The sequence below is a fragment of the Bos taurus genome, chromosome 21 (assembly GCF_002263795.3).
Source record: "Bos taurus isolate L1 Dominette 01449 registration number 42190680 breed Hereford chromosome 21, ARS-UCD2.0, whole genome shotgun sequence".
Taxonomy (NCBI): domain Eukaryota; kingdom Metazoa; phylum Chordata; class Mammalia; order Artiodactyla; family Bovidae; genus Bos; species Bos taurus.
The window spans coordinates 45840039-45853415 of NC_037348.1; the positions used below are offsets into that span (position 1 = coordinate 45840039).

General features: G+C 35.6%; 1 protein-coding gene and 1 long non-coding RNA gene across 7 annotated transcripts in view; one reads left to right on the forward strand and one right to left on the reverse strand.

Moving 5' to 3' along the window:
* LOC101907132 (uncharacterized) overlaps positions 1-3175 on the forward strand; it is a 33768-nt gene extending 30593 nt beyond the window's left edge. The window contains exon 3 of the long non-coding RNA XR_003031514.2: positions 2611-3175. This is a non-coding gene — a long non-coding RNA (uncharacterized lncRNA). The remainder of the gene's footprint in view (positions 1-2610) is intronic.
* The window catches only part of RALGAPA1 (Ral GTPase activating protein catalytic subunit alpha 1), a 211099-nt gene that overhangs the window by 64361 nt on the left and 133361 nt on the right, over positions 1-13377 (reverse strand). For all 6 annotated transcript variants that reach the window (XM_005222080.5, XM_059879341.1, XM_059879343.1 and 3 more), the window contains 4 exons: positions 10988-11122; positions 10415-10598; positions 3473-4337; positions 722-793 (listed from right to left, as the gene is read on the reverse strand). In XM_005222080.5, the coding sequence (XP_005222137.1) occupies positions 722-793; positions 3473-4337; positions 10415-10598; positions 10988-11122 (1256 nt within the window). The remainder of the gene's footprint in view (positions 1-721; positions 794-3472; positions 4338-10414; positions 10599-10987; positions 11123-13377) is intronic.

Genomic DNA, 13377 nt, shown 5'->3' on the forward strand with positions numbered 1-13377 from the left:
TTCAAATTTCAGAAATATAAGCATTCTTAATAATGGTAACATCCAAAGTGTTGCTTTACTAATGTTTTTCTAGTTATACTGCCAAAAAGCACCTATTCATAAATTTTATTTTTATGAACCTAAAAAGGAAAGTAGTACATATATGTAAGTTGACCGTATGGGAATTTCAGTTAAGTAATATTTTGTAGTTTCTAGTATGAATTTCCCAGGAAATCTCATCCAGATACACCAGGAATCTAGAGATTATTAAAATAGTGATATAACAAGGTTTTCACACCAAAAGCCATATAAAAATGGGTATGTATCCTAGGTCTTAAAAAGAAATCAGGTTTATAGCAATATAACAAACTATCTCCATCTTCTTCATTAATATTTTTGTAGCTACTAGCTTATACACATACACCAGTCATTTCACTTTGGCCTCTTATCATCAAAAGGGAATATCTAAGTATGGGGAAACTAAAGGACATTTTATAGGTTCCATCAGATTTATTCAACTCAAAAGATGATTCTGAAGTATATAAAAAGATACAAATAATCCAAAGATACCAAACATTTAAATGTAGCTGTACATTTTTTTAAATGCTTATTATTTCTAAGATATGTATAAGTGAAAAAAGTTTGTGTTCAGAAATTTATAATTCAATACATTATTATTCACATTATGAATAGAAACAGCTGAGGCGCTATATATAGACTTGAAAATTTCTCAACGACTTACCACTGTCTTGAGTCCAAGTTCCTAAGTTCTCTAAGTAGTTTTTCATTTTTCTTCAGGAGATGAAAACTCCTCCTAAATAGAGAGATTTATAAACATTTTCATCATCTTTGCAGTGAATGACATGACAGTTCTGGAAATACTTTCCACTCTACTCATACAATTCTTATACTTTTCTTGCCTTTTCATACTTCTAACACACAGGAGAAAAGACCCTAAAAAAAATGTAAAGAATATATGTCATTATTTCTACTGAGTCCCTCATACATTTCTGCTTGTGGATCATTATCTCTTGACCATGTAATTGTCTCCCTGCAGATGCTGTGAGTTTCCCAAACTCATATTCAGAAAAATAGATAAAAGCACTTTGTAGGTTCCTTCTCAAGAGTTTCATAAAAATGTGTGAGAAAGTTGTCCTTCATGAGAAATATTTCACAAAATCTAACTCTTTACCAGATAGGGATGTGTAATCCAGGTGGAATTTCTTTCTTGTTTTACATTATATGTATTTTTTACATTACAAAGCAGTGTGTAAATTTTACCAAATACATAAAATAGGTGCTGAATATGTATAAATTACATTCATGAAAGTAAAATAGAGCTTCCCTTTTTTTCCTCAAGAAACAATACATGGGCCATTGCACAGCAAAAGAGAGTAGCTGCTGCTGCTGCTGCTAAGTTGCTTCAGTCGTGTCCAACTCTGTGCGACCCCACAGACAGCAGCTCACCAGGCTCCCCCGTCCCTGGGATTCTCCAGGCAAGAACACTGGAGTGGGTTGCCATTTCCTTCTCCAATGCATGAAAGTGAAAAGTGAAAGTGAAGTCACCCAGTCATATCTGACTCTTAGCGACCCCATGGACTTCAGCCTACCAGGCTCCTCTGTCCATGGGATTTTTCAGGCAAGAGCACTGGAGTGGGGTGCCATTGCCTTCTCCGAAAAGAGAGTAGAAGAGATTTAAATTAGTAGCAATTACCTGTACTGGACATACCAAATTGTGTTCCTGATATAATCTTGCTTTCCCATAAGGCAGAGGATATACTCTTTTAATAAATGGAAGTATTTAAACCAAATTAGATTATAAACACTAGGTAAGAAAGTAGAATTCCAATTCAGTGCTTCACATACGTTTGAATTACTTTAAGATTTATTCATCCAGTTATATCTGAGCTGCCCTACTATAAATTGAACAAAAACAATATATTATACATATAAAAACATTTCTTCACTTCCCTACAGCTTTTAGTATCAGAGAAATTTAAAAAATAAATGTATGCTAATAATGCTTATACTTGTACAGTTTACAAGTTACAGCTTATACTTGTATAGTGTACAGTTTTACTATTTTATATACATTGTCTAATTTAATTCTCACCATCATGTGAGGTAGGAGTTATTTCCTCAATCTGCAGAGTGTGGATGGAGGCTCAAAGTTTACGTTTCTCTAACCTGGATCTTCTGATTTAAGTCTCATGCCTTTTCATTTAACTCCTACTTAACTTCCTACAAAACTCTGTGTGTACTGCAAGTTTTTAATGAGGTTTTGCAATATGTATGAAAGAAAACAAAATTAAATAACATTAAAAAAGATGAAATCTAAATTCATTTTGTGATTTGATGCTAAATACTGAGTTAATTTCTCTGATACAAACAAGAAAGTATCATATCACTGTTTGCCTAAAAAATAAAAAAATATAGGCTTATATGACACAGTAAGAAATATACACTGGGGCTGTGTCCCCAATTCCTCAAACAGAGCTCCTAAAACTCTTGTAATTTCCTGAGTATAGGAGGTGACAGTAGAGTCTTACACAGACTTCCTAAAACCTCTGGAGTTTCCTTTTAATTTTGTTCTAATAAGGTAACTCTTGGTGGTGTTCTCGTTAACTTCAGGATGGTGCCTCATCACCAGAAAGGGTAAACCACCAGAAAGAGCAAGCTTGAAACTTTCAGCCCTGCCTCTGGGGAGAGAGAAGAACTAGAGAATTGAGTTAATAATCAATCATGCCTACACGGTAAGACCTCCATAAAAATCCCTTGACAACAGGATTCAGAGAGCTTCCTGGCTGAAGACATTCAATGTGCTGGGAGGGTGGCATACTCCAACTCCACAGGGCCAGAATTTCCACACTTGGAATCCTTCCAGACTTTACTCCATGTATCTCTTCATCTGGCTGCTCATCTTTATCCTTTAATTGTCCTTTATAATAAACTGATAAACCTAAGTAAATGTTTTAAGAGTCATTATAATTAATTATCAAACCCAAGAAGGGGGTTGTGGGAACCCCTGATTTCCCTAGATTTGCAACTGGTGTCTGAAGTAGAGGGCAATCTCATCAGTCTAAGCTCTTGTCTGTGGTAACTCCAGGTATTGTTGAAACTGCCTGGTGTGAGAAACTCACACATTTTGTGTCAGAAGTGTTGTGAGAAAAAAGTTTTTCCTATTAGCTTACATGAAGGTTGGAAAAAAGATTTTTCTCAATTATTTGAGCTATGTGTTCTAAGTCAGATAGGTATACTAGTCATTTTGAAAATGTTAAGAGTTAATTCATTACATTCAATTATCTTCTTATTCCTCTGAAATCTGATTATGACTCTGTGGACTTAAAAAAGAAAGAAGATCTGCCTATTGGTCAAAGAACTAACTGGTAGGTAAAATTTAGTGAGGGAAAGGATGGAGACTAAAATGCTGATCATAAAATGAATAAGACCAATATTTCTTTTAAAAAAGGGAAAACCTGTCCTTTAGCCTTACCTTTTGTCCCAAGAATTCATTCCCAATATACTAAGAAGCAATCTGCAATAATAAAATGCTGACTGAGGTTTCTGAGGGGTTGGTTCATCTTGTTCTGCAGCTTTCATGTTTAAGTCATTGAAGTGTTTCTCAACAAATTCTTTTTCCTCTGTATGCTGCTTAAGGATAGCATTAATAACATCATTCTCCTGTTTTTCAGAAATGCACACAGGCTGTGGAGCAGGAATATTAAGTGAGACTCCAGTCCTCTGTAAGCATTCAGGACTGGTTACACCTAAATACTGCAAAAGCTCATCAAGAACATCTTCTTCATCTCTTATTGTGTCCCAAGTTGGTACAGTTTCTCTAAAACTTCTTTTAAACTGGAGGGAAATCCCATCTTTAACTGTTATATCTTCTAAGCATTCATTAGATGCAGAAGGTTCTTCTGGCTTCTCTTGGTGAGACAATGAAAGTACGAGAGATGTAGGTTCTGATAGACCACTTACAAGAGGTGGTCCATACAGGATGGCAGAATCCCATGAATATTTTCCAGAAAGATCACGTACTATAATTCTGACATTTGAATTGGCTGATGCAAGACCAGCAGATAAACCTCCTCCAGGTATACTCTCTTCAGCTCTGATCTGGATACAGGACACTAAGGTTGTATTGTTTAACACAAAAAACTGAATATTTGGACTCTCGAAGAGTTCCGGGGAAAGTTCAGTGCTTTCACTGTAATGATTGTCGTGATTCTCACACACCTGACTTGTTAACATAGCAGGACCGCCACTCATTGGATAGTGGCCCAAGTGATTCACCAGATGTGTAATAACAGTGCGGGCAGCTATGGAGATTAATCCTTGCTGCATTTGAGTTTTCACTAGGAATAAAGAAAAATATGAGTGAGTGAGAATACTGCTGCTTCCTAGAGAGTCATATAACAATGAAACAGATAGCAAATAGGGATTCCATCACATTATCAAAATCACATTCAAATATTAGAGCAAATATTTTCAATGTAGAATATGAACTACAAGAATGATGGCAAAGAAGAAGAAAACTACTCAGATAAAGTTTTGTTAATTTTTGTAAGAAAGCCCTTTTTGAAAATTTTGCTTATGGATTCGTATTAATAATTTAAATTGAGGCCCTTAAATGTACATCATACCTTCAAAGAAGGTTCAAAAGTGTTTTAAATCATGTGAAATAGTTTTGCTCCCAGATTAAAAAGTCAACGAAATCCAACTGATAAGTTTCTTATCTTATCAGGAGATACAGAGACATAGTTTGTAACATGCCTTAAATGTCATTTAACTATGGCTTATATGGATGATGTAAAAGTGTCAGAGAAAAGATATCTTTCAACTAAACTTCAGGAGTCAGGATCAATTTAAACAGTGAGTCAGTGTAGCCTGCATATGCCAAGGAAACTTTAAAGGAAAAATATTTTTGGCTTGCCTATTTTTCTAAGGCAGTAAACAGGTAAGGAGTACATCTATATGAGTAACTTAAAAAAAAAACAAAACATAGGAAATGGTAAAAACAGAAAACTCAAAGAATATAGCAGTAAGAGGCCTGAAGAGGCAAGGTGCCTAATGTCAGGACCTGAAGGAAGAAGAAAAAGGAGGAGAGGGTGGAAGGAAGACAAAGAACACAGAAAGAGAGTAAAGGGAGAAAGAAAAAGAGTAAACTCAACTTTTGAAAGTTCATAAGGGAACTAAGTTGTACATTGTTGGTATGATTACTTAAAAAGAGGCAAGAGAGAGAAATAGTGTCATATATTCCAGGCTACAGCCTGGAAGATCCAGAACTGACACCCCTTGGTACAGCCAAAGCGTAAGCAACAAGTCCCCAGCTATGCCATTAATACAAATAACACCTTCTTCATTATTCCAAATATAAAAAAGAACAATTTTCTTTGGACTTTGTTGATTTGGAAATATTACTGTCAAAATTTTAATCTTCTTCCATAATCAATCAAGTTTTATTACATATATGTATATATAAACATTCTTCAATTTACTTAAAAAGTTCCAATTTCATTGAGCTGTTCTTTGATTATAGTTAGGGCTAGCTCTGAAAATGAGCTATTTTAACACTAGATAACAAACTAAATGACTAATCTTAATTCAGTCCTACATTTTCAAGACTTATTATGGTAAAGCAAAAAGATATATCACTAAATGATGAGAAACAGGTAATCTGAATCTAGTGTCTGCTTTTGCTTCTCTAATTATGACTTAGAATATAAAGAGTGTTCACACTGTAAGGGGCTTTACAGATAAACTAGCCAATAATTCTCATTTTGAACAAGAAGACAAATGGGTTCACAAGTTCAGGGATTTGCCACAGAAGGTATCTGGGACAGTGTTATTTTCATCTTTATCACAACTCAAATCTCAGTATCTTTCTCTTTCGTTAAACTGTCCTTTTCTTCTGGCAAATTACTTTGACATACAGAAACAACGCATTCAAAAAAGTTTTTTTCTGTGTACAGAGTCAAAAAAGAGTACTTAGCATAAATTAATAAATGGCCAAGATCAACTGGAAAAGCTCATTTAAACCAAGCCATGAAAAAGCAAATAAATAAACTAAGCCATGTTTTAAATAGTAACAGAAAATTATGATTAAGTTTATGCAGGAAAGTTTCTTTCCCCTTTCTTCCTTTTGAGTGACAAACAGGTGACTCATTTAGGAAGTGAATCTTCTTTGCAGAACATTTCTAAAGAAGCAGAAGAATGTAATTTAATAGAAATGGACTACAGAAAAGAGAAGAATTTCTGACTTTGGCTTCTTCTGTGATCATGGACAAGTCACATAAAACTTCTTAAACTCCATTTTTCTCTAAGGATAACATGGGGGTTTTTGGTAAAGATGAATTGAAAACTCATATATAAAGCCTGATATAACTGAAACAATACAAATCAATTTTTAGAGCATTGTAAGTCACAAAGGTTTTATGAGTTCCTTTTGCAAACTTGCCTATAACTAAACTGTAAGAATGAGCCAGCTCCTTCGCTAAAACTGAAATAGCCTAAGTCTAGGTCCTGTCTGTTCTATACATGCTCCCCTCAAGGAGAGAGACAGTGAGAACGCAGTTTAGTGAGCTTGCTCACAAATGTCATAATTACTAACACCGAGAACATTTAACAAATGAACTTAGATTTCAGAAGTTGGTAAAAGCATTTTCTTTCCTAAACTGCCTCTCTAATTTCAGCATATCTATAAATATACAAGGATTAAAAAAAAAAAAACTCTCAACTTATTAATTTGGCAGTTAGGATTACTGAGATTTATTTTGAATCATTAGCTATTGAACGTACATATCTTCTACATATCTACCTAGATATAAAAAACATGAAATTCTCTAATTTAGAAATTAAAAATGAAATTCTAAAATAACCAGCCTTGTGAGAAAACGCAAAATGAAGATATCAGCGCTTCTAATGCTTTGGGTAACTATCATTCATTTAAATAAGTCTATTCAAGGTTGTCTTTTCAGATGGTCAGATTAAACAAACCCTACAAGCATTTGCAGCAAACCCATAATTACAGATTATTATGGCACACAAAAGCAGCAAGACATAAAAAGCTGCTGCAATTCACTGCACTATAACAGAACATGCAGAGGAAGTTAATTTTGGCAAATGCTTTAAATATTAGCTTTGCATAATATGTACAGGTGAAACTATAATTAAGACAAAATGAATCCTTTGGAGCCTTCTTTCACTCTGACCCTGCAAATGATGACTTTCTGCTAATAAGACTACTGCCATCTGACAAAAAGCCAACTTCACTATCTTGCTTTATTCTTTAGTAAATTTAATAATTACTGCTACTCCTGCCAATAGTTTTCAAATCAGACTTGTTCAGTCCAATACTGAGCTTATTAGGGACACTGTGTGTTTAGAAATCTTTGGCCAAAAAAGTACTTGAAGATGATGATGCATGCCTTAGACAAGGGCACAATGATTAGCCATTTTTGCCACATTAAAAAAAAAAACAAACCCTCAGCATGTAGTCACTACAGACCACAGAATCACCTGCTGTTAGCTCACAGCTGTTCCTAAAAGGTTCTGCATTTATCCGGCCCTTAATACCTTTAAGAAAGTCCAAAGGGAACAACTTTAATACATTTAGAGAATAGTACCCCATGGAGTATTTGGTATCAATATAAAGCTCATCTGTTTAAAATCTTTACACCTTTCTTTTACAGTGACTGTTAACGGCACAGTAAATTTTACATGAAATACATTAAAACTTCCCTTTTAGTAAGTAAAAATTAAGTAAACTATTTATTTCACAGTTTAAGAAATATACTATATTGCCCTGAACCAAGTTTTATCATTTTACACCTTTAAAAATGCAAAAAGGAAAGAATATTTTCATTTAACTTTGTTTTTAAGTAAAATAAACACTGTATTATATATGCCAAATCTAAAGAAATAAGTCACCTATATCCATTATTGTCTGAATTATTTCTATTGCATTCCTAGTTCACTTGTACATATGTGTTCTAGACAAACTATTAGGTATTTGTGGTTGACTCAAAACCCAAGCCCTGTATTTCCTTGATACGTAACTTTATACCTTCACTTGCATTTTACATCATCAATCCATTACCATAGCCACATTCTAGATGTTTTAATCGTTTATAACTATTCTATCTTTAAAAATCAAACTTTTCCTTAATTTATACTCCAACCACAACCTCCTAGTCTAGTGACTTTCCAATTCTGTTCTGTAGAGCCCTTGGAGAGGGCTCTTAGACATGAATGGGAGAGAAGTCAGCCGAATCTTTACTGTAGCACTACTTTAAGAAGTTTTACAAAGTAGACTTCCTTGTGAAATGTATCTGTAGAGTGTCTGCTGCTTAAAAACTCATTTAATAAACCACTGTCCTAACATACTGATAAGCTCAGCAGTTCTCAACCTTGGCTGGATATTAATCACCTGAAACATTTTAAAAGTCTGAGGAATCGCAGATCAATATATCAAAACCTCTATGGATAGGACCAGAATATCACTATTGCAATATGTAGCCAAGGCTGAGAATCATTGCTCAAACTTCTTATCACCAACCACATCTACTTTCTGATTCATAGGATCACCTCTACTTTCTTCCAGCTTACTAGCTATTTCCTAACACCAGTTCAATCCTCACCAACCCTAGACTCTATAATTAAACCATAAACCAATATTCTGAAAGCCATCGTTCCCTTGTCTATCTGCCAGAGCCAATTTACTGAATTTTGAGAGATGTAACCAAAACGTGTGGTTTCCCCTTTCTATTGGGTCCTCAATACTTCTGTCAGTCCTCTTACTTTATTTCAATTTTCTTCATCTTTCTGATTTCAGAAGAAGAGCTAATATTAATACCTAAACTTTCTAGCTCTCAGGAACTTCACTCTGTTAATGAACCCCTTACAACTTTCTTTCTCAGCTTATAATTGAGTTTAGCTCTTTTTGTCTTTAAAACTTCTTTAATCCTGAATAATCTTATCTGTTTTATCATTTTTCTTGACTTTTTTAAAGAGCACTTTTGACAAATGGCTCTACTTCCTTAAGTCCTGCTTGCTCCTTAACCCACAGCCATTCACTTCTGTCTCCTACTTCTCTGCTGAAACCGAAGTAGATGTATTTGTCAGTCTTTTTGTACTTAATATCTCTATCATTTAATATCTTTGACAGTCTCTCAAAAATCTTTTTCTTCTGTTTCTGAGGAACTACTCTTTCCTGGTTTTCCTTCCTTTCCAACCTTTTCTTCTCAGAACACACACATCCGTGTAAATACATATTCCTAACAAAGACCTCTCTGCTAAGGTGTAGATCTGCATGTACACTAAGTCACATGAACATCCAACAGGTGCTCCAAGCTAAACCATTTCCATTTCCAATACTGCTCTCCTTTCCCTTCCTAATTCTCTAAACTTTCTCATATTCTTGGTCTAGTTTGGGGAAGATATAATCAATTTAACCCTTTAGCAACTCTTGTTTCTCCTACTGCAACAGCATCATGATTGGTCTCTGATGCTGCATTAACCTCCCTAAAAATCAATCTAACATATTAGAGATCAAGCAAATCCCCTTTTCTGCAAAGGACAGACAGTAAATTATCTTTGGTTTTATGGGCCATGCTCTCTCTGTCCAAACTACTCAACACTGCTATTACTACACAAAAGCAGCCATAATGATACATAAATGAACAGCACGGATGTGTCTCAATAAAACTGTATTTAGGTGGCAGGTGTGGGCCAGTCTGCTCACTCCTAAAATACTACTCTCAAAAAGCTCTTAATATTAATTTTACCATGTATATCACCTCCTTAAAACCCTTCAATAATTGCGGGGTTCCTCTGGGCTACCCCTGCTTCTTTTTTTTGTTTTTAATTGAAGGATAATTGCTTTACAATATCGTGTTGGTTTCTGCCGTACATCGACATGAATCAGCCGTAGGTATACATATGTCCCCTCCCTGATGAACTACCCTCCCACCTCCCACCCCTCTAGGTTGTCACAGAACACTGCGTTTGAGTTCCCTGCATCATACTATACCCCTGCATCTTGGATGTACTTTTATTTTTATATGTAGTCATATCATAAGGTTACTTGTCTACATATTTCCTTATCTCAGATAGTAAACTCACTGAATATAAAAACTGTATGGTTAAAGAACTTAATCAGAATAAAGAACTTAATCAGAACTTAATATGGTTAAAGAACTTAATCAGTATCAGAATACTTATAAGTATAAAGGGAATGTCATCACGTTTCATCTTAGTACTTGTGTATCTGAAGTTATTTCTTAAACTAAAAATGAACTTTAGTTATAATATAATGGCAAGGTAAACAATTATAAAGTAAGGCATACTACCTTCCAGTATTTCTACGTAGGCCTCAAATCATACTCTGGCAGAACCCAAGCAACAATACTGTCCTGAAGAGAATTAATTTTACCTTCTGTTACTGGCTGGAGTTTAGAGGATCGTTCCGAATCAGGAGAGTGCAAAGGTTCAGGCTCTTTTAGGCTTTCCAAATGCATAAAAGGATCATAATCTACAGATGCCAAATCAGAAAGGCTTATTGGAAAATACCTCGGATTGCTAAAACACTGAGCTCCATAAACACACCCATGTAATACCTGCAAATACAGGGAGAAAAAACATACCAAATTTTCCTTTTCAGTGAAAATAAAGGTAAAAGGAGAAAACAACTGCTAATACAAGAACTTGACAAAATTTTTAAATATTTAAACACAGCTCTTCAATCAAGGTAAAATTTTTCTTAAAAAGAATGAGCAATATTTAACTAATGATTCTCACATTCAACAAAGATTTCACTTTTCAAAATTCTGCAATTAAACAGTCTTATAAGAAGTACTTTTTAATTATCCATAGGTACTGTAAGATAAATCTATGTTCTTAGAAAATTGCTAGATCTAAAACAATGAAAAATGCAATACTAAGAAATATTAATTCTTTAGGTTTCAAAAATCCTTGGTTACCAAATAAATAATAAAGCAAAGTTTACCTTATAAATACAGTTAAGGACAGATTTTTCTATTTTATCATTTTCTGCTCCTGTAGCATGGACTGGTTGGAGCAGTGTCTTAAGAGGTAAGGCCATGATCCAGTCCAGAAGACACAGAAGTAAGGATACCACCAACTGAAACAACAAAACCCCACATCCTCAGTATAACCAGAAAACAGAACATTCAAACTTCAAATTATCTGTAAGTATAAAATATACACAGCAAATGAACTTTCACCCCTTCTCCCACTGTAAGCTTTTGTGAAGAGCGAGCATAAAAGAGAAAGAGGAACTAGGTACCAGCCAGGTGATTTGGCATCTGTCCCTTGGGTGGCAGGCTTAAACGGTGGAGTGCTAGATGTATGGTCTAAATCCTTCTCTCCTCTGATAGGGTGTGAGTTGGGAGTTTTCTGACTGTATGGAGTTATGCTAGGAGTGGGGTTTATGACAAGAGTGCTACAGCCTTTCCTACCTATTTCTGATGTAGATATTTTCTCAGTCACTTGATGTGTAGAGGTCACCTGATTAGTTTCTGGATTTCTCTCAGAGGGAACTGCTCCATGTGTAGCTGTATCTTCCACAGGTCCAAGAGAGGAGGAAAACTCAGGAGCCCTCTAGGTCACTATCTGAGGACTCCCTCTCTGCCTATTCTTTAACTGTTACTCTTCAAGGTGTTATACTTCGCTAACCTATCTTACTCTTTAGCTTCTCCTTAAGTGATCACATACATTCCCAGTTTAATACAACTCATGTATTGACAATGCCAATAATTTTGTTTCCAGCCTCAAATTTACTACATTAGTTATATAGATGGTGGTCTCTACTTGGGCATCACTCCTTACGTGAACACACTAAAAACTGAAATTCATCTTTCTTCAAATATCCTGCCTTTTTCTTTATTCCTGATGCTAGTGATGGATGCCACTTTGTCAATATTAACCTTTATTCCTTTAGCTTTATTTCAGAACATTATAAATTCTCATGGAGATTACTGTAATTAACAATTACTGTATTATTCCTTTTGACTTTCACTCGTTTTTAAGTGATCTCTCACAAATCTGGCATTTTGTTGCATATTAAAACTGGATGCTTGGGGCTGGTGCACTGGGACGACCCAGAGGGATGGTATGGGGAGGGAGGAGGGTTCAGGATGGGGAATGTATACCTGTGGCGGATTCATTTTGATATATGGCAAAACCAATACAATAATGTAAAGTTAAAAAATAAAATAAAAAGAAAACAATTAAAAAAAAAAAATAAAACCTTTCCAAAAAGTCACTTTCAAAAAAACAACTTTCTCAAAAGTCCAAGGTTCTTAATGTAGAATTGTGACCCCATTCTATGTCTAATGCCTAATTTCCCAACCTTGAATCATGCATTTCATGTCCTATAATATGGAAATAATTGCCTTCCCATAACATTATATCTTCCCATAACATTAAAAGATGCTTGCTCCTTGGAAGAAAAGTTATAACAAACCTAGACATTTGGAGAAGGCAATAGCAACTCACTCCAGTACTTTTGCCTGGAAAATCCCATGGATGGAGGAGCCTGGTAGGCTGCACTCCGTGGGGTCGCTAGGAGTTGGACACGACTGAGCGACTTCTCTTTCACTTTTCACTTTCATGCATCGGAGAAGGAAATGGCAACCCACTCCAGTGTTCTTCCCTGGAGAGTCCCAGGGATGGGGGTGCCTGGTGGGCTGCTGTCTCTGGGGCCGCAAAGAGTCGGACACGACTGAAGCGACTTAGCAGCAGCAGCAGACAGTGTATTAAAAAGAAGAGACATTACTTTGCCAACAAAGGTCCATATAGTTAAAGCTATGGTTTTTCCAGTAGTCACATATGGATGTGAGAGTTGGACTATAAAGAAAGCTGAATGCCAAAGAATTGATGTTTTTGAACTGTGGTGTTGAAGAAGATTCTTAAGAGTCCCTTGGACTGCAAGGAGATCAAATCAGTCAATCCTAAAGGAAACTGACCCTGAATATTCATTGGAAAGACTGATGCTGAAGTTGAAGCTCCAATACCTTGGCCACCTGACGCGAAGAGCTGACTCATTAGAAAAGAGCCTGATGCTGGGGAAGATTGAAGGCAGGAGGAGAAGGGGATGACAGAGGACAAGATGGTTGGATGGCATCACCAAATTAATGAACATGGGGTTGAGTGAACTCTGGGAGATAGTAAAGGACAGGGAAGCCTGGTGTGCTGCAGTCCATGGGGTCACAAAGAGTTGGACATAACTGACTGACCAAATAACAACTGTCTTCCCATAACACATCATGACATTGTACACATGATTTTACTCATGCTATTCACTCCACTTGGAATAACTCTCTGACTCTACTTGTTTCCATTTATGTAGAACACCCCATTCATCTTTAAGCAATT